The following is a 20,323-nucleotide window of genomic DNA, read 5'->3' as shown; positions in this document are numbered from 1 at the left end:
GTTAATCATATTATATTTTTCCTTATAGCTTTGAGCTCTGAGTTTATAATTTTGATATTAAAAGTTTTGCACAGTGGATTATGATTTTTTAAGAAAAAAGAAAACAAATACAAAGTTTAAAAAATACACTTTTTAATAATAATAAAATATTAAACTTTATTTCTTTAATACAAATTGACAAAAATTAAAAGCCAGATTAAATAAATATGTTTTCAGCTGCTGTTTAAAAATGTTCAGAGCTCAAATCTCTTACAGCTTTAGGTAGAGTACTCCATAGTTTTGGAGCATAATTAACGAAAGCTGCACTTCATATTTTCTTGTGCGGTTCAGTAGATGATCTGAGAGTTCATGAAGGATTGTAAAATGACAAAAATGAGAGTCTGTGATGTAGGCTGGTCACCAAAAACCATTTAAAGCTTTTAAAAAACAAGTAAAAGAAGCTTAAAATGTTTTCTTAAAGATACCGGGAGCCAGTTAATTGCAGCTGAAACTGAAGTAATACGCTCACTTTTCTTTGCTTTGGTTAAAAGTCGGCAGCACAATTTTGAATGAGTTGTAATTTTTCCAGTGATGATGTTGCAGTAGTCCAATAAATATAAAATAAAACTGCTTTGGTCACCTTGTTTAAGTGATAATTAAAATTTTATATAATATAACCACTTGTTCTAAATTGGTACACAAGGTACGGAATGTAAACCTTCAGGTAACCATAGCAACATGTGCTTCTTGCTTAATTCTATGTTTCCAGGTAACCCTCACTGTTGAAACTGACCTGAGGTATAAAGCCGATCATGCACAAATAAAAAAAATACAACTCCTCGTTTTAGGTTGTGATATGAGGTCACGGCACAAATTGCTTGAATTGAATTGATTTTCATACATCACGACACTTTGATAAGTATTAACATTGAGCACCCTTGTTTGAGTTTGGCAGGAGACGTTAGTTGGCAATCTCAGGTCCCAACTTCCTGTCAGCTCTCTGTACAAACACAACATGACAGACTCATATTTTTTTTCTTTGGTGACGGAGTGCAACAATCAATAAAAACTACAATATAATGTATAGTAGAGAGGTAATGGCTGCATGTACATAGATTGAATGACTATTGCTTGTAAACACGCCAGCTATGAATTATGTCAGATATGTGAGTGAGGTTTGATTCCTTTTAATTTCAGTCATTAAAAGTCTTAAACCAACTCTTAATCTCTCATCTGAAAAAGGGAATAATCCTTTTTTACTGTCTGTTTTTTATATAAGATAAATAAGCATCTACTTCATGATTTGATAGTAAAATTTGACATTGATCTTTTAAGGATTAAGATTTTTTTTTTGTACCTACCACAACCTCCTCTCGTGTATATTAAGGTAATTTCTAGGAGATGAGATGAGGAGTAGTGTTAGATGTAGTGACTCAATAAGATCTAAGAGTATATTTTTGGATTTATGACTAAAGATTTCATCACATCTCTTTCACCATTATCAACTTTTTTTTGTCAGACAGGGACATATCCTGCACATTTACAGGTGTATATTTATACTCTGGGTCTCCACTGTACTATATTTCTTTAATTCACAGTTAGGGTTAGCTTATAGTGGTCCTCTATGCAGCCTCTCAGTTCAGCCTCTGTCTGAAACAGGCTGTTTTTTAGCTCCTGTCTCTTTAACGTCCCCCCTCTGATGAGCCCACTCTGTTCTGACTACTATTTTTCTTGTTGTTTGTTGTTGTTTTTCACTCAAAAACTGCATCAAAGTCTGGCTGAAGCCCTGAATTTTGACTTACAGGGAGCATTTTGCATTCCTTCACATCAAGTTTTGGACCTTTTGACTGTATTTAACATAGAAATGTGACATTATAACAGTATAAAAATAATAGAAAAACAGTCTTCTTCAGTGTCTCAACATGGACCTAACCTCTATAGACACACACACTGCAAATGTGCAGCTAGCAACTGTCTGCTCTTTACATTATTTCTGCACAAATAAACATTCATATAAAACATTAAATACTACACACACATGCACACACACACACACACACACACACACACACACACACACACACACACACACAGCACACACACACACACACACACACACACACACACACACGTTGTCTTAGGTCACTTTTGAGGACCTAACATGGACTTATATTAATTTTTAACCCTAACCTGAACTCTTAACCTTTACCACGGACTCAAAAATCAGCTAATTGAGCAAACTACAGACATGCAGACATATTCTCTCACATGCAACCATTCCTCAAACAATCTATACAAGCCACCCTCCCTGCCAACACACACACTCACTCATTCACATACACACGCGAGCGCCAACTTCTGTGGAGCTGCAGTTGTTTGACACAGCGGGCGGTGCTCTCTTTTCCCGGAATGCTGCTGTGCTCCGGTGGACTGCGGGTGTCATTAATATTTCATGTAGGGTGGAGAGACAAAGGCTGTGTGCACTTTGAATGATTGTGACTGGTAGAAATTTAGAAAATGGATTTGCAGGAGAGACGAGGAGGAGGAGGAGGAGGAGGAGGAGGAGGAGGAGGAGGAGAGGATGGCTCATGTCTTCTTTCTGCCGGAGCTCATCCACCTGTTTTTTTTATTCATGAATATTTGAGAGAGGTGTGTCGCCTTTAATTAAAATTAGTTTGAATTTTCATCCCTGCTTAGCACACAAAGCGGGGAGCTGGGCGGGGTGTTTAGCAAAATGTTGCTTCCAGGGTGGCGTAAAGGTGATAAGGGCAAAGTGAAGGAAGGTAGGAAGGAAGATGGAATGAGAAAAAGTGTGAAAAAGCTGTGAAATGAAGGGTGGAAGGGGGAAGAAAAAAATCAAAGGGGAAAGATAGTAGGTCAAGTAAAAAGGAAAAGGAAATTGATGAATTAATTAAGGAGGTATGTAGCTCCTGCTATTCAGTGGTATCTCTCTTTCAGCATTGCTTTAATTGGCCCTCCTTAAAGAAGAAATAAAAGGTGTTTCTGGGGTGTGATATCTATATTTTAAGACATATGAGCTTCACTTGCTATTAGAAGCTGAAACCTTCATGATTTTAACAAAAGTGCAACAACGATTAGTTTGACAGTATATATAAAAATGAGCCAGCATGGCAGCACGTGTACCAATGTTATCTCAACTTCTTAATTATTCATTATTAACGACGACGAATTCCTCAGATGGGAAGTCATCCCTCACTCCAGTGTTGTTTTAACCCTCCTGTTGTCCTCCAGTCAAGGAAGGAGGGGAGGAAGAAGGGAGGAAGAAGGGAGGAAGGAAGGGAGGAAGGGAGGAAGAAGGGAGGAAATAGGCACGAAGAAGGAAGGAAGGGAGGAAGGAGGGAGGAAGGAAAAAGGAAGGAAAGGAGGGAGGGAGGAAGGAAGGAAGAGATGAAGGAAGAAGGAAGGAAAGGAGGGAAGGAAGGAGGGAAGGAAGGAAGGAAGGAAAGGAGGGAGGAAGGAAGGGAGGAAAGGAGGGAAGGAAGGGAGGAAGGACGGAGTAAAGAAGGAAGGAAGGTAGGAGGGAGGGAGGAAAAAAGGAAGGAGGGAGGCAGGGATAAAGGAAAAGAGGAAGGGAGGAAGGGAGGAAAGAAGGACAGGAAAAAAGGAAGGGAGGAAGGTGGGGGGGAGGAAAGAAAGAGAGAAGGAGGGAGGAAGGAAGGAAGGAAGGAAGGAAGGAAGGAAGGAAGGAAGGAAGGAAGGAAGGAAGGAAGGAAGGAAGGAAGGAAAGAAGGAGGGAGGGATGAAAAAAGGAAGGAGGGAGGCAGGGATAAAGGAAAAGAGGAAGGGAGGAAGGATAGAAAGAAGGACAGAGGAAAGAAGGAAGGGAGGAAGGGAGGGGGGAGGGGGAGGAAAGAAAGAGAGAAGGAGGGAGGGAGGAAGGAAAGAAGGAAGGAAGATAGGGGGAGGAAAGAAAGAGAAGGAGGGAGGGAGGAAAGGAGGAAGGGAGGAAGGAAAGGAAGGAAGGAACGAGGGTAGGAAGAAAAGAAAGAGAGAAGGAAGGAGGGAGGAAGGACAGATAGAAGGAAGGAAGGGAGGAAAGAAGGAAGGGAGGAAAGAAGGAACAGTCAAAACAGACGGGGTCAATTTGACCCGGGAGAAGACACAAAGGTTAAAGAGACTTGAACCAATCATGACACACAGCACCTCCGCTGAATATGAAGAACATCAACATTCATGCACCAATAAACCTTTAAACTGTCACTTAATAATCTCCACTTAGTGACAGCTGGAAGGAAAACAGCTGATAACGGCTGCATTGTTTTATTATTGATTATAGATGTGTAGGAGCGTCTGGCTCTCACTGAATGAGACATAAACAGACAATTTAAATCATTTAATTACTGAAATAACAGAACCGACATAAAGGAGCAATAAAAAAACAGCTGCAGCTTTCAGAATATGTTTAAATAAAATATTTCTTATTTAATTTGTGAAAGTCTGACGTCTTTAACGAGCTGATTTTATAGGAGAGACGCAGCTGTACAGAGTCGTATTTCCCTGAAGGAAGTGTTTTCTTTAATGATTGATTCATAATTCAATAATTTTATATTTTAATGAATAAACATGAAAAGCTGCTGTTGGTGTTTTATGAAAATAACAAAACATGAAAATGTATCATTTATTCACTTTGTATCTCTATTATTACTCTATTAATCTATTATTAATATTATTATACATCAGAATACTAATAAGGGTTGACAAGATGAGCAATTAAAAAATATCTTTAAAAAAAATGTTTTAAAAGCAGCATCAGCACCATTTAAATAAACAAAAAACAAAAGTAAGACTGAATGCTCCTGAAAATGTCAAATGGTGTAACCACAAAATAATGATAAATATTACATATTTTATCACCTACAGTGTATTTAAGTGGACTTATACTAATAATGACTTCATTTAATAAATGTAAATGTTTCCTGATCTCCATGGTTACCAGAGTAAATGTAATATTTAGAACAATTGTATTCCATTACCTTTATTTAATATAAAAGTTATAATGTAAGATCATGCCAAACTAGTTGATATGGTGTTTTATTGAGAATTTACTGTTTTTAAGCAAGTTGAATTATTTGGTACAAAGTTTTTATGGTTACACCACTTAGACATTTTTGCCATAATCCTCTAATATATTCTCTCAAAATGGATTAAAAGCAGAAATTTGATGCTGGGTCCACAAAAAAAGAATGTGTGCAAGTTATTCATACGTTTATTTTCACATTTTAACCCCTTTAAATTTGACTAAACCTCATGGACACAAAAAAACAACCGGTGACCGATATGTGCAGACACATGTAGGCGGCCATTCTTGAACAAAGCCTCGTTTGGGTTTCAAAACAGAGCCTCTGCCAGTGTGACTATCTGAACTCTGACCTTTAAGTGAGAGTTTGACCCTGTTCACTCTGCATAATGTCCCTTCTGGGGGGTCGACTGCAAATAGCCTCGCTTCTAGGTTCAGAGACGCAGATATATTCTCTCTCCAAAATGTATAAAGCATTACATGTAAGCTGCCAAACGCTCTTTGTGCCTGTGTGTTTTTCTTGAAGTGATTTCTCCAGATCTTAGGAGCTCGTTGTTTCTATACAGAGAGTTTTAACTGCTTTACTACTGTTTAATTAAGATTCAAGATTCAAGACAACTTTATTAATCCCTTGGAGGGCAATTCATTTGACAGCTTGCACCACAACATACTCGTACACATAAATAACAAGATAGAAAACACAGAAGTAAGAAGAAGAGTTGGCAGCTGTGTGCAAAAGTGCAAAAATCAATGTGCAAAGTCAGCAGGTCCTATAGTCCAATGAATAGTGCTAGTGTAATAAAAAATGCACCACAGTATCCAGCTGCACACTGCAATAACAAACCGATACAACTGGACCTCATAAAGATTCGTTCAGCAGTCGGACAGCAGAGGGGATAAAGGACTTGGAAAGTCGGTTACCCTTACAAGCGGATTGGGCATAGTGACGCCCTGAAGGCAATAATGAAAATTCACTTCTTAAGATATGCACGGAAGAACTCAAAATGTTGTGTGACTTCCTCATGACCTGTATTTCCCATAAGGAACTTAGGTCTCTCTGCTTAAGTCCAATGATCTTGGAGCAGGTTATTTAACCCTTACATACTGTTCAGGGTCCAATTTGACCCAATTTAACATTTCTTTTAGCTCAACTTTTCCCTAAATGTGACCAACAGTATAAAACAATGGAAATAAAATGCATCTTTTTTACATTTTTTGTGGAGCTGATACACATTTTTAAACATGCAAATGTACAAATTTGACCTGTGCTTATTAAAAAAACATGGTTGTATTCATTATATTCTATCAAATCTTCTCCTGCATCATAAAATAGTGATTGTTAATGTATTTTCCCCTCCCCATAAATAAATAGAATACACTCTGACAGCTTCATTAATGATTAATGAAACACTTATGAATGTGAACTGGTTTAGAGACTAATTATGAGTCAGAATATGAACAGTATGTAAAGGGTTAATATTACATTAAAGCCTGACTGTCCCATTAGAGCAGCTTGACCAATGTGGAAACTTCTGCAGAGGATACACCTGTTGCTCCTCGTTCATTAGCTAAATGAAAAGCAGAGAGAGAGAGAGAGAGAGAGAGAGAGAGAGAGATGTGGATGTAAGGAAGAGAGGGATGTTAAAGGCAGGAAAGAAGTAACGTAGGAAGGAAGAAGCAGGATCAGTTTAACCGCATGGTGTCTGATGGCAGCGAGTTACATAATGTCCTGAGCATATTCAATAGATATCGCAGGTGATCCATCTCCTCCGCAGCCAGAAAAGCACAGCTGGCATCTTCTGTCGAGGACGCTGTCGAGTGTCACATAAGCAGAGTTGTTTTTTCTTTCTTTTCTCTCTAATTGGCAGTCCTGTTTTTTTTTTTTTTTTTAGTTTGATGCCGCTCCTGACCAGAGGCTGTTTGATTGGCAGCTCTGATGATTAGGATTAGATGAGATGCAGCTCCGAACATTATGAAGCTCGCTGTTGATCCTCTGCTCTGCTCTGCTTTGCCCGCCTTGTTACTGTATAGCATCAGACACTGAATCACACTGTGAGGGAGAATAAAACAAGGCTAACTAAGGCTAACTGTGAATATTTCTAACATCAGGAGGAGGGCAGGAAGTCTTTGTCATTATGGTGTTTCTATAGTTATATCATTTAGTCCCAGTTGGAGTTGTATTAATAGTTATTGCAGACATTTTATAATTATTAATAGCAGTAGTGATGCCAGTTGTATAATAGTAGAAGTAGAAGTAGAGGCAGTAGTAGTGTGCTGCTGTAGCTAATAAGGTGTAGTAATAGCAATAATAGCAGCAGTAATAGAGGCACAGGCTAGGTATTAGCTGTATGATAATGGAAGTAGTAGGAGTTATAAAAGCAGATGCTGCGTAGAGGGCTACCATTGCAATATAAACTTTAAAGGTAGGGTTGGTAATCCTGTTCAGAAGCACTTTTTGTTATACTGGGTGAAATAGTCCTTCTATTATCAGAGGTATCAATACATTATGACTTTAGAAAAAGGAACGGAAAACAATCAGACCTCTGTGAAAGCCACAGGACTGATAAAACTCCGACCAATCCATGCTCTTCGCACCGAAAAGCAAAAACCAATCAGGTGCCTTCATGTCTAGTTCTGCATCCGCCCCCCCTCTCTCCCTGCCTACTTCGTGCGTGCACAGTCGTCACCTGTCGCTGTTGCTGGTTTGTGGGGTCGAGGCTTGGACGGACTCACTGACGGGAGGGGGAGCAGCGGGGTGGAACTTAGAGGAGGCAGGAGGAGGTGCTATTTTCAAATCTTGCTAGCTCTCTTGCTAGCTTTCCAACATTACCAACTCTACCTTTAATAGTAGTAACAGCTGTAAAACCAGTAGAAGTAAAGTAGTAGCAGTAGCAAGAGGGAAGGCCACTTGTAGTAGTTGTACTATTAATAATAGTAGTAAAGTCTGCATTATCCGCAGTGGTGTTAGTGTTGAAAGTTGTAACACGTAAGTCAAATGTACAGTATGAGGCTGTATGCTATATATCACAGCTGGATACAAACAGAATAATACACAGTTTAGTGTAAAATGAGCTGACTTTGTGATGTGTGATCCCTGCGTGATCCGTGGGTAAGACATATGATATGACACATTAAAAGAAGATATGAAACATCAGAGAGAGTAAATAAATGAGATTCATAAGTTGTCAGGATCAAACAGAGATGAGTCTATTACAGCAGTTTAAGAAGTCATTTAATGATGATACTGACTTGGCAGCTGGAGTCAGGAGGCACACGGCACTGATTTATACCATAAATGCACCAATTAATCATTAAAAGTCTTTCTTCATGAGTATATTGTATCTTTTTAATGTGTATTGATTGATTAACTCAGGCTAAAATGAAGAGTTTAACCCTCCTGTTGTCCTTGAATTAAGGAAGGATGGGAGGAAGGAAGGGAGGAAGAAGGAAGGAAAGGAGGAAGAAGGAAGGAAAGGAGGGAGGAAAGAAGAAGGAAGGGGAAAGGAGGGAAGGAAGGAAGGGAGGAAAGGAGGGAGGAAAGGAAAGAAGGAAGGGAGGAAGGAAGGAGGAAAGAAGGAAGGAAGGACAGTAGGAGGGAGGGAGGAAAGAAGGAAGGAGGGAGGGAGGGAGAAAGGAAAAGAGGAAGGGAGGAAGGAAGGAAAGAAGGAAGGAAGGAAGAACGGTAGGGGGGAGGAAGGAAGGGAGGAAGAAGGAAGGAAAGGAGGAAGAAGGAAGGGAGGGAGGGAGGAAGGAAGAAGGAAGGGGAAAGGAGGGAAGGAAGGAAGGAAGGAGGAAGGAAGGAAGGACAGTAGGAGGGAGGGGGTCAAAGAAGGAAGGAGGGAGGGAGGGAGAAAGGAAAAGAGGAAGGGAGGAAGGAAGGACAGACGGAAGGAAGGAAGGGAGGAAAGAAGGAACAGTCAAAACAGACGGGGTCAATTTGACCCGGGAGGACGACACGAAAGTTAATTGAGTAAAGGTGTCTTCCAATTTTTATCTCCAGGTTTTGCAGCTCAACTCCGACATCCTCCCGCAGTACAAGCAGGAGGCTCCTAAGACGCCTCCGCACATTATCCTCCACTACTGCACCTTCAAGACAACGTGGGACTGGGTCATCCTCATCCTCACCTTCTACACGGCCATCATGGTTCCCTACAACGTCTCCTTCAAGACCAAGCAGAACAACATCGTGTGGCTGGTGCTGGACAGCGTGGTGGACGTCATCTTCCTGGTGGACATCGTCCTCAACTTCCACACCACCTTCGTTGGGCCCGGCGGCGAGGTGATCTCCGACCCCAAGCTCATCCGCATGAACTACCTGAAGACCTGGTTCGTCATCGACCTGCTGTCCTGCTTGCCCTATGACATCATCAACGCCTTTGAGAACGTGGATGAGGTACGGTTGTGGATTTTGGATATCTTTTCTCAGGTGTGAGTGGTGGGATGGTTGGTGTGTGTGTGTGTGAGTGTGTTTTGAACAGGCGAGGAGTTCCGGTCCTCTGAAATGAGGCCAACGCGGAAGTAATTTAAAACTGCATTCTATCAAAAGGCCACCAGGGGGCGACCGTTTTGGTGTCAAAAGGACTTCCGTCTCTATACAAGTCAATGGAGTATTCGACAACTTCTCACTTGATTTCTAACCTCAGTAAACAATTTCAAAATGTGTTTATGGTCTCAATCGCTAGTTTAAAGCCTTCTTCAATGCAGTATGATGTTCATTTGGGACATTTTGACCTCCCTGATTTTATATTTGACGATAAAGCAGGGTATGCATTAGGGCGTGGCTACGTCGTGATTGACAGGTTGATTGGTTCACAGGTTCAGGAGGCGCCTCATGCTCCTCCTGATGCCCATATAAGTAGAATCCGTGTTTTTATTTTCCCGGCATGCACCTGACATTTTCAAGATGGCGCTGCTCAGATTCGATACTATTGGCCTCCGAGCAACAGTCCACAAACCAATGGGTGACGTCATGGATGTTACGTCCATTTCTTATATACAGTCTATGGTTAGGAGGTGGAAAAGTTGTTAAGTAGATAAAAAAAACAAGTGCTGGATAAAAGAGCTAAATCTGTAAAGGTAGAAGAAAGTCTGCACACTGTAGCTCTCAAAGCAGGTATAGTTTAACGGGATATCAAGAGTGATGTTTCTAGCCTCTTAGCCTCATGCACTTTGCTATGGTTTTACATTGCTGTTAATTGCGGTGAAAGTGGATCAAATTTTCATTTTTTACCTTAAGAAGAAGAACATCTCTGTTCATCAAACCACTGAAGCAAAATGCTTAAATAGCTGCATGGAAGTGACATCACTGGCATGAAGTAACTGTCATATATAACGTATAACCACTAATCCTGATGACTGTTGATCCTCTGATTGTTTCATCTAAAGCCAATTCATTGCATCACAATATCTTTGGAGCCAATAATGGTCCAGTGTGCGTCTTATAAAAGTGTGAAGTAGGAGACGTCTTGTGTCCAGCAGTTACACTTTTGAAATGAACGATAGGTTCTGCATTGAGGGAGAAACAGAAAATGTTGTTTTTAAGGATTTTTAAGGAGGAGATTGAGCTTTTCTTGTGAGGAAAAAAATCATATTCAATATGAACTATTATTGTTTAAATGGATGCAGGAGTCCTGTTTTTTATTTAGGTAAAAATATGCTGAGCTGGATGATGTTGTGCCTGATAAAGACAATCATTTTGTCTAAAAAAAAAACATTTCAGGCCTGGTTGTCATGCCTAAGAATTCGTTATTGAACTCGTTATGAAGCCCTTTGATGAGCTTCAGCTGCTTGATAAGGAGTTCATTATTAGAATCAGGTGTGTTAAAGTGGGGAGATGCCTAAAACATGCAAGACAGTAGCTCTGCAGGAGCAGGGTTGGAGGCCACAACTCGATGGTCATATGGATGTACTTAACCTTTCACCAGGCACCATAGTTTTGTGCAGAAGCCTGAAAACAATGTACCCAAAGATAAGAAGGTAACTGTTCTTCCTCTCTTTTGATTGTAGTTACAACCTTGGTCTCATTTGTAAGGTAAATCTTAATATATTACAACCACAAACAGTCAGAATGTACGGAGCCCGTAAAGGGACATGGTAAAAAGAAAAAAAAATAGCACGAGATACTTTATGGTGAGCACGAGAAAATGTTTCTCGTGCTCACCATAAAGTATCTCGAGCAGCCGAAGGTAACTAAACAAATATTAAGCCTATAGCCTATTCATTATAATGTCGATGGACATAAATTGAGTTATTTTGCCTTAATAATGATAAAATAATACACAAAAAATGGTCGGATTGGGAACCCATATATGCATAATGTCTCCTCGTTGCATTTAGTGTTAGGGTCAGACACAACATAACGGTGACGACTTGCAAGTAAAGCAGCAATGTCCTTATAATGAGGTCAAAATATAACTAACTCCTGTACTGTCGTTTTCACACAGAAACACAAACTGAAATGCAGAGGATGCTCACCAGAAAGTATCTTGTGAGCACCAGAAACATTCAATTTTTTTTTCTCTTCCCCTATGTCCCTTTACTGGCTCCGTAAGAATGAGTAAAAGTGATCCTAAAAATAATGCTGCCAAGGCCGAGACAGTATCACTTAACAAGTTAAATCTTCCAGCATGTATTATTGCCTTATGGCTGAATATAATGATGTTAGGATTGTGGTTATGGTTTTCTGTAGTGGGTATAAAGGACTGTTTCCTGATCTGTGACATGAAATAATGGTTTAACAGCTGTTTGACTTTGAAGAGACTGGGAGGAGAATCATCACCATATTGTTTTTTAGCTTGGTAGAGAAATCTAATGTCACTGCAATGTTGGCATCTAATTATTCTGAGGCAAAAAAAAAAACACATTTAAATGAATCTGTCTGAGGAAATGAGAGTTTTTAGTGTCTGTATCACTTGTTTGATTTCTGGGTGATGTTCCACGAGGGATCGAGCCTCTTTAGAGTACTTTTCACGGCCGTTTACACCCGTCACATATTGAGGAGTTATATCAATATGGCCTGAAATCCATTTAAGGTGATTTTCCACTTGATTTCCCACTGAATGCATTAGATCTCAGCCTGAGTTGAAGAACTTATTGAATGTAAAACGAAAAATGAGCAGATGATATCTACTTATGTTGGTATTTGTTTAACTCTCTGCTTTTGTGTGTGTGTGTGTGCGTGTGTGTGTGTGTGTGTGTATTTGTCGAAACATTTGTTAAAAACACACTGTGGGAGCGTTTTTTTGTGTGCATTGTGTTTGTGTGTGTGTCCACATATGCGTCTGCCAAGTGGGGTTTTAATAAGATGAGCTTTTAAAGGCCAGCAATAATAAGAAAGCAGTATGAAAGCTGCCAGCAGCAGATTTTTTAACATCTAGGACTTTTTCACACCAATAAATATTCCACACCTCCTTCAGCAGTTTATTCTTGTCTTGAAACAACATTTAGAGCAACATGGCACATTAAAACTTCAATGTGCTTTTTTAAAAATAATGGTGCACGTCCAAAAGTCTTAACAACACTGTGCAGCTGAGAATGATGGGATTGTCCAAAGTATTGGTCACATTTCACTCTGATGACTCCGGCAGTAAATTAAACGTCAGGATCATTTAAAGTTATTACCGAGCAGCGACTTGGAAGTCTCTCCGACAGCCGCTATAGATGCTCCAACTGACTCCCATTGAAAAACCCCTCAACTCCTCTCTATGAATACTAAGTCAGTCCTTTTTTAATAATAAGTCATTCTGGTCTCAGTCTCTAAGTTCAGGCCATCTAATAAGTGTTCTGGTCGTCGTTTTTTGGGAAGTTATTGCTCCATTAATAAGATTTAGAGACTTGATGTTTGCTGTGTGCGGGTTGATTGACAGCTGTGATTGGCAGTTGGCTCACCTGCAGTTCTTTGGCAATATTTCACCAGATTTAATGTTCCTTGATTACAATATCTGCCATGTTAGCATAGTTGGGTCTGAGGTAGCATGGGGGGCGAGGGAGGGTTTGCTCCCACAGTGTGAAAGGCAACATCCTGCAGACCTTATTTGGAAGGTCCTGGCTCCAAATGGAAAAGATGGTGCCGACCATAAGCTGCAGTTCTGAGCTTCACCTTTATATACAGTCTATGAGTATCACACTTCAGCCTGTGGACACTTTTAAATAGAGCCTGGCTGATGTTATTGGCTGATATTGACCTATTACAGATATATTGTTATCTGCGAATATGTTGTCCAATACATGCCTTTTTCAATTTTAAAGTTATATAAGCAGCATTTAATGTATACTTGATCATTTTACTTAATTCAAGTTTAATATGTGTGTTTTACTTTTTTTAAATTAATTGATTAGGTCTTTATAATTTATTAATTTCACTGACATCGTTTTACACAACACAGTTTATTGTTAAACTGTAAAATATCACAGTCTCCATTTCATATATTTATCATAAGTGTTTGATAACCACATTTGAGGGATCATTGCTTTAAAAAAAAAAGTGTTTATGTATATATTCTGTACATATAATATTATCAGCCGATATATCGGTATCACAATTATTTTTTTTGCTTCCTAATATCGATATTGGCGTCGGTCTGGCCCTACTTTTAAACAAAACCTTAAGTACCTTACTTTTATCTTTGATATTTGTACCTAAAACATCTGTGTTAACTTTATTATTTAGTTTTTCCAACATTTTATTCTTCTTTTTTTTTGTGGTTTAATTTATTTTTAATAGTTGTTTTGACATTGGTTTGTTTTTCTTGTATTTTTAAGCTTTTTATTTTGCTCTGTGAAGCATTTTGGGATGCTTTGTTGTAAGAAAGGTGATAAATAAATAAACTGAGTTCAGCTGAGTTGAGGGGGACATGAATGCAAAAGTGGTGGGCAGAGACATCACCATCCTCATGCTGCTAGCTTGGCTAATAATAACGATGCATATTTAGTTGTTTTTCCTCCATTTAAAACAAGAAATACAGGCAAAGAACAAAGTTTCTATACTGGGATACTTCAAAATGTGTTCATACCTTTACTGTATCCACTGACCAGAAAGATAAAGTTAACTGAGGTCCAATCACCATCTGTCGTGTTTAAAGTCATTTTAACCCCCGGTTTAATTAGTTTCGACAGGGAGAGTTAATTGGTAGGGGTTGTGAACATATAGGAGTGTTGTTGCTATGGTTACTTCACATTTCGAACCCCACTTAAACTGTTGCCCTGAACAATGTTTGCCATGTTCCTGATATATATTTTTAATGAGCAACTTCCTAGCCAGCCTGAGAGTAGTAAATACAGTATCTCTCAAGGCTCCCGTGTAATAATAAGTAAATATAGGTAAATTAAAATGTGGAAAATGATCTTATAACAGGCTGTGAAGGACTTTAAAAAGGCATAATAGGCTCTCCTGGGATAGATTACCTCTTTTAAAGAAAAAACAAAACACAAATTGAATGAATAAATAAAAGTCTGCCAAGAAAATAACATTTCACAGCAGGGTAACAGACTGTTTTTAAGTAGCTGCGGTCGGGCTGCAACTTGACATCAACAGCTGAAATATTTATAATTATTCAAGGCTAATATTGAGCCCATATGTCTCAGGTTAACACTCAGTTTTAAACCTCTTTCCCAGCATATTGTTGTGTTTGTGTGTGTGTGTGTGTGTGTGTCTTTATATTTGCTCCCCTGCTGTTGGCCAACCCCCCCCGCCCTCCTCCTCCCATAGATTTTGAATGGAGTATTGTATTGTGGATCCTCCTGTTGGCTTCTATAGCGGCGCTGTATGTTGGTTCAGGTGTCTCTCCTCCTTTCAACCTTTTACTGCCGGTCGCTGATGGATTCGATGAGCTCCTGCTGGGTGGAGTTTTTTATGTTTCTGTCCTTTTTTAAACGGCAGACAGCAGAGAGCGAAGGGGGGGAGACAGGCTGAGAGGAAATCAATGGCACGTAAATTTCCAGCCTCTAAAGAGGATACAGCCAGTCTCTCTTCCCCTCTTTGCTAAATTGACGTTTTTTTTTTGCTGCTTTCCCGTATTAGCCGGCTGGAAGAATGGATGGATGCTGACTGAGGACAGTGTGTGGGCGGCTTAAGGTGCAGTGTGAAAGAAAATAGCAGAGATTATTATGGCTGAACCAGGCGGGAAGTATTTTTAGTTGTGTTTTAAAGCCCCGTCTCAAGTCACTGCTGAGCCGAGCCAAGCTGGTGACATGCAGATGCTGCCAACTCATGTACAAACATGCCCAGACACACAAACACATACATATTCATGACTTATGAGGACCACAGAAAAGTCATTTATAAGTCAATAAGTGTCAACTGTACAACTGTGAAATCACCTCATTTTGGAGAACTTTCTTTTGTGTGTGTGAATGTAACCAGGCTATTTTAAAACAGTGATGGTAACAGTTTTACTCAACGTCTTTAATGTTTAGATCCATGTTGACTTTGGTAAAGTATTTTCAATAGGATTATTTTTGTTTTTTATTGTTTGTAATCATTTCACTTCCTTTTTTCTCATGATTATTTTCTTAAAAACTGCTATAATCTGTATTTTCCATAATAATGTCAGTGTGTAATGTGTTTGTGTCTTGTAGTGATGAACCTACAGAGTATTATCAGAAACTCTGCATCTCCTCTCTGCTTTAAGGTCCTTTATAGTGAGTTTTAGCTCATTGTTTAGCTGCCCGGCTGCAACTTTACTATTCTGGTTCATTCTCAGCGCTCTCATAGCGTCATTTTCTAGAGAAGAAGCTGTAAAATAGCCACTGTACACTACCTGCTCAGCACCAAACGACTAGCTGGTGAACATAGTGGAGCATTTAGCAGCTTAAAGAGCCAGATATTTCCCTCAGGAGTTGGTAGAGAGTAAAAACAGAGCTAAAAGAGAGTGAATATTGGACTTACATTCAGCAGGTGGACAGAAATATGACTCCAAATGAATGATAATGTTGATCAATAACTGCTGGATGTGGAAATAAGTTCAACATATCAATATATAAAAGGTGATGATAGTTATGTTCAGACAGAAAGTGAAGCAGATCTTTCGGCTCATACGCATGAATTTGACTCCTGGACCATTTGTGCAGTCTGCTATGATTCACCCCAATATCTAACCCAGTGGATATATTTACACACTCAGCATTCGGACACTCAATAAAATGGTGAAAGGTAAATGTAGTGCACTATATAATTAAATAAGGGGTGATTTTGTGTTGAGCTCAGGTTCGGACTAAACTCACGACTCAGCAGAAAGTTCTGTCCAGTCTCTCCGTAAGCATATTATTCACTCAAGTTGAAACATTTGGCTCTTTTATAGATGCGTCTTTGCGTCAGGTTGCACAGTTTTGGCTGAATTCGCTTTTAATTGCGTCTTTCCGCTGATGTTATATGCATTTGCCCCACCTCCTAAAATTCACCTCAGCTAAACTCTGCCTCATCTCCAGATCTCAGCAGTTGAGTAGGTAGCAAATTGTTGGCTACACGTCGTGCTAAAACAGAGTTCTCCATCTAAGGTGTAAGAACTTTTTTTCTGTTTGTCCCTGTTGACATTTTGGATACACGAGTTTCTTACATCTTGAAGTACAGTAACACCTACACGGAGACACACACAGGTCAGAAGTAACAACAGAGAAGAACAGAAGTAGTTGAGCTATAATAAAAATGATGTAACAGTCTCATGACGGGTTGTGATGATGCTCTCGGAGGTGTTAGCAGGGGTGGTGTGTGGGTGTGCGTGGGTGTTGAAGGGGGGGAGGATAGGTGTTGAGGGGCAAGCAGGGAGGACGGAGGACCAACCACCCCCTCCCCACCTCCCCACCCGCCCAACCCGCAGATCCTGAAGCCACCTGCTGTCATGGAGGAGCTCGGGGAGTTCGCTCAGCGTGTGTCTGTAGGTGCCGCGGCGGCTCAGAAAGGTCTTATCCAGGCTGACCTTTCTGCGTGTTGTGCATGTTGCCACCGCCGCAGCCGGCTGAGCTGACAGAGCCGGGGGGGGGGGGGGGGGGGGGGAAGCTGCAGTCGTCGTACAGTCGGGGTGAGATATTAACAACTCTGTATGTTAACATGGAGAGATGTAAGGAAGGAGAGGAAAACGGAGTGATAAAAAGGAGGATAGGGTTGATATGAGTGAGAGCGCTGACTATATAAAATGTAAGGAAAGGATGAATGATAGAGAGATTGACTGTAAAATAGAAGAAAGGAGACAGTAAGAATGGATGTGAAGTGATTAAAGGAGTATGTGGAGGAAGGAGGAAAGGTTTTTTTTTCTACCATGTGACCCCAGCAGGGACCCGTAGACATCAGACTGGTTCACATGACCATAAACAGGCGTCGTTCGCTTTGTCAATTTGCATATTTTTAATCATATTCAGGCTCCAATGTGTACGGTGTTCTAGAAAATTGACATTTTGAGTAAAGAGAAAGGAAAAATAACTAAAATCTTACTTCTGTTGTTTTATGTAGCCTCCGGCCTTAAAGAGACAGGAGCTAAAACGGCCTGTTAAGAGACAGAGGCTGAAATGAGGGGCTGCATAACGGACCAGTATAAGATAAATAACAAGTTTTTAAACTGGAAATCATGAAAAAATACTCCAGAATAGCTCCAGAATATAAAATATAGAGCTATAAATGTGCACAATATATCCTCTTTAATGCATATATCATTAAAAAAGTATAAAAGCAGGTTATATATAGATTATATTTCCATTCATCAGTGCTAAGAGGGAGTTTCTATTTGCCGTCATGGGTTGCATGCATTAAAAAGAACAGTAGAAACTAAAAGAGTGGATGAATAGGTAGATGAAAATATGGAGTGATGATGGGATGGATGTGGAGGAAAATGGAAATATGGTTTAGAGAGGAAGAGGACAAGATAAAAAAACTTGTAAACATGTTTCCTTCTGTGCTGCTTATGTGATGCAACACATTTCAATCTGTTTCATATTCTTTGTTATTCTATTGTGTAATTCCACTAATCCTCCTCACATATATTTTATGTACTTATGTGTCAAAGAAAAGAAAAAAAACATATACTGTAAAGCTTTTGAACTGAATGATAAAACTCTACCAAAATAACTAAAAAAACACTCATATTGAGATTGACGTTCCTCCTCCAGTTCAGAAAGAGCAACATGACATTTCAGTGTTTAAAGGAGGATTGTTCTGCTCTCTGCTTGTGTTGGTGCAAAGTGACAATTGAGAACTCAATTGAAGCATGGTGCTCTTTTGTTAAAAGCTGTAATATTTAAAAAAAAACCCAAAAAAAACACTTGATTGAGGGGCTTGGAAAAAAACCATGTTAAGCTCCCAGTGCTGTCAGGAACACGCAACGGTGAGTCCTCCGCTTTGAAAATAATGAGAGGAAGAGTCGGTGCGGTGAGAAGAGCTTCCCTGGTGGACGCGTAATCTCCGCCTGTACTCAGTCTCACTTCACCACGCTCTGTGTTGATAAACAGGTGCTCATGAGCCGTGGGTTTTTTTACATGCATTGCGCTCTCTTGACTCATGCTCTTTTCATGTGTTGCTCCGTCCTGTGGCTACTTAATTTGGAGGCATTTACATATGAGCCAGGAACAGTCCGAGTCCCAGGGGAGGCCTTTGAAGCTGTGGCTGGGGAGAGGCAGGCAGGCAGGCAGGGTTGGGGAGGGTTTGGGTAGGGTTTGTCGGCATCAGAGAGAGAGAAAGGGAAACTAAAAAAAACTTGCAGCAGGAGTCAGAGCTGAGGAGAAGGTACAGTCAAGACCTTTTTAGTCCAGGTGAGAAAGGTCCAGTTCAATCTGAGACTAAAGTCTTAATTATCGAAGTTTTCTATAGGATGAGCATGGATGAATCTCTATAGTGTTATAGTCTTTAAACTTTAATATAAGTCTGATGATATTCACATCTTTTATAATTTAACAAAGCTCATAAAAAAGTCCAAACCCTGATATATCTTATTCTTTTGTGCCACGAGCTCCATCGGTGTCCAAACACTATTAACCCTTTACATACTGTTCATATTCTAGACTCATAATTAGTCTCTACACCAATTCACATTCATAAATTCCCAAATCAGTCATTAATAAATGTTTGATTAAACCTTCTGTGGAAAAATGACATTCACACAATCACTATTTTATGGAATATGATGAATACAACATGTTTGAATGCTGATTTTTGAACTTAAAAATACATTTAAAAAAGGTCAAATTTGAACATTTGCATATAAAAATGTGTATAAGCTGCACAAAAATTAAAAAAATTATGCATTATATTTCCATTTTTCGTACACTGTGGGTCACATTAGGAAAAGTCCAGTTAAAATAAATGTGTATATGGTGTTTGTAGAGCTCTTAAATGTGAAAATGGGTAAAATTTGACCCAGTAAGCATTAAAACTGTCAATGAGCCACATTCCTTCATCACCATGAACACACACACACACACACACACACACACACACACACACACACACACACACACACACACACACACACACACACACACACACACACACACACACACACACACACACACACAGTAGCTTATTTTGACTCAATCCCACACACTGAAAATGACTTTATTTGGGTGAATTTAGCAACAATATAATACTGTGTTAATATTACCCAGAAAGCACCTCAAGACATTTAACTGCTTGGTTATTCACTTAAACTACTCTTCAGTTTATTATAGTCTACTCTACTAAATTAACATGTCATGGTTTGTTATTGATTGTTAATGACTTGTGTGTCTTTTGAATCTCATACGTTCATCGTTTTGTACTAGAATCAATAATTTTTTAATAGTTTTTAGGTAAAGCTTGTTGTGTGTAAAACATTTTGGGTCAGAATAACAGACTGCTGCTGTTAACTCAGTGTAGTATCCGTGGTATATTGATCCAAACTGGATAATATTTGACCACACACACACACACACACACACACACACACACACACACACACACACACACACACACACACACACACACACACACACACACACACACAAACACACACACACACACACACACGATGTCCTGCTGCCAGAAGTAGAGCACCACAAATGTGGATTCATCCGCCGCTGAAAATAGTCCCAACAAATGCACCATTTCCTCCTGTTTGTTAGCTAAAAACTACAAGGCCAGCTTTTTAAAAATTAAACTGTATATTTGTGGGGTTATTTATAGATTTATATCTTCAGTAGGAAGTTGAGAGCCGCAGATAGAGTAGAAAAGTCAGAAAGTACTCAAAGGCGGACTAATGCATCTTTGGTTTTGGTCTATTTATAGCGTCTGTTGGTAATAAGATAAAAATAGAAGAGTTAAAAAACTGCTGTCATGACAAAACCTTT

The 20,323-nt window shown here is 39.5% G+C and overlaps 1 protein-coding gene across 1 annotated transcript in view; it reads left to right on the top strand.

Moving 5' to 3' along the window:
- The window catches only part of kcnh5b (potassium voltage-gated channel, subfamily H (eag-related), member 5b), a 199,083-nt gene that overhangs the window by 36,868 nt on the left and 141,892 nt on the right, over nt 1-20,323 (top strand). Inside the window, 1 exon segment of the mRNA XM_062440543.1 lies at nt 9,018-9,410. Within this exon segment, the coding sequence (XP_062296527.1) occupies nt 9,018-9,410 (393 nt within the window).

The sequence above is a fragment of the Scomber scombrus genome, chromosome 19 (assembly GCF_963691925.1).
Source record: "Scomber scombrus chromosome 19, fScoSco1.1, whole genome shotgun sequence".
In the NCBI taxonomy this organism is placed as follows: Eukaryota; Metazoa; Chordata; class Actinopteri; order Scombriformes; family Scombridae; genus Scomber; species Scomber scombrus.
The sequence above is the reverse complement of the archived record's forward strand: the minus strand, read 5'-3'. Positions and strand labels throughout refer to the sequence as shown.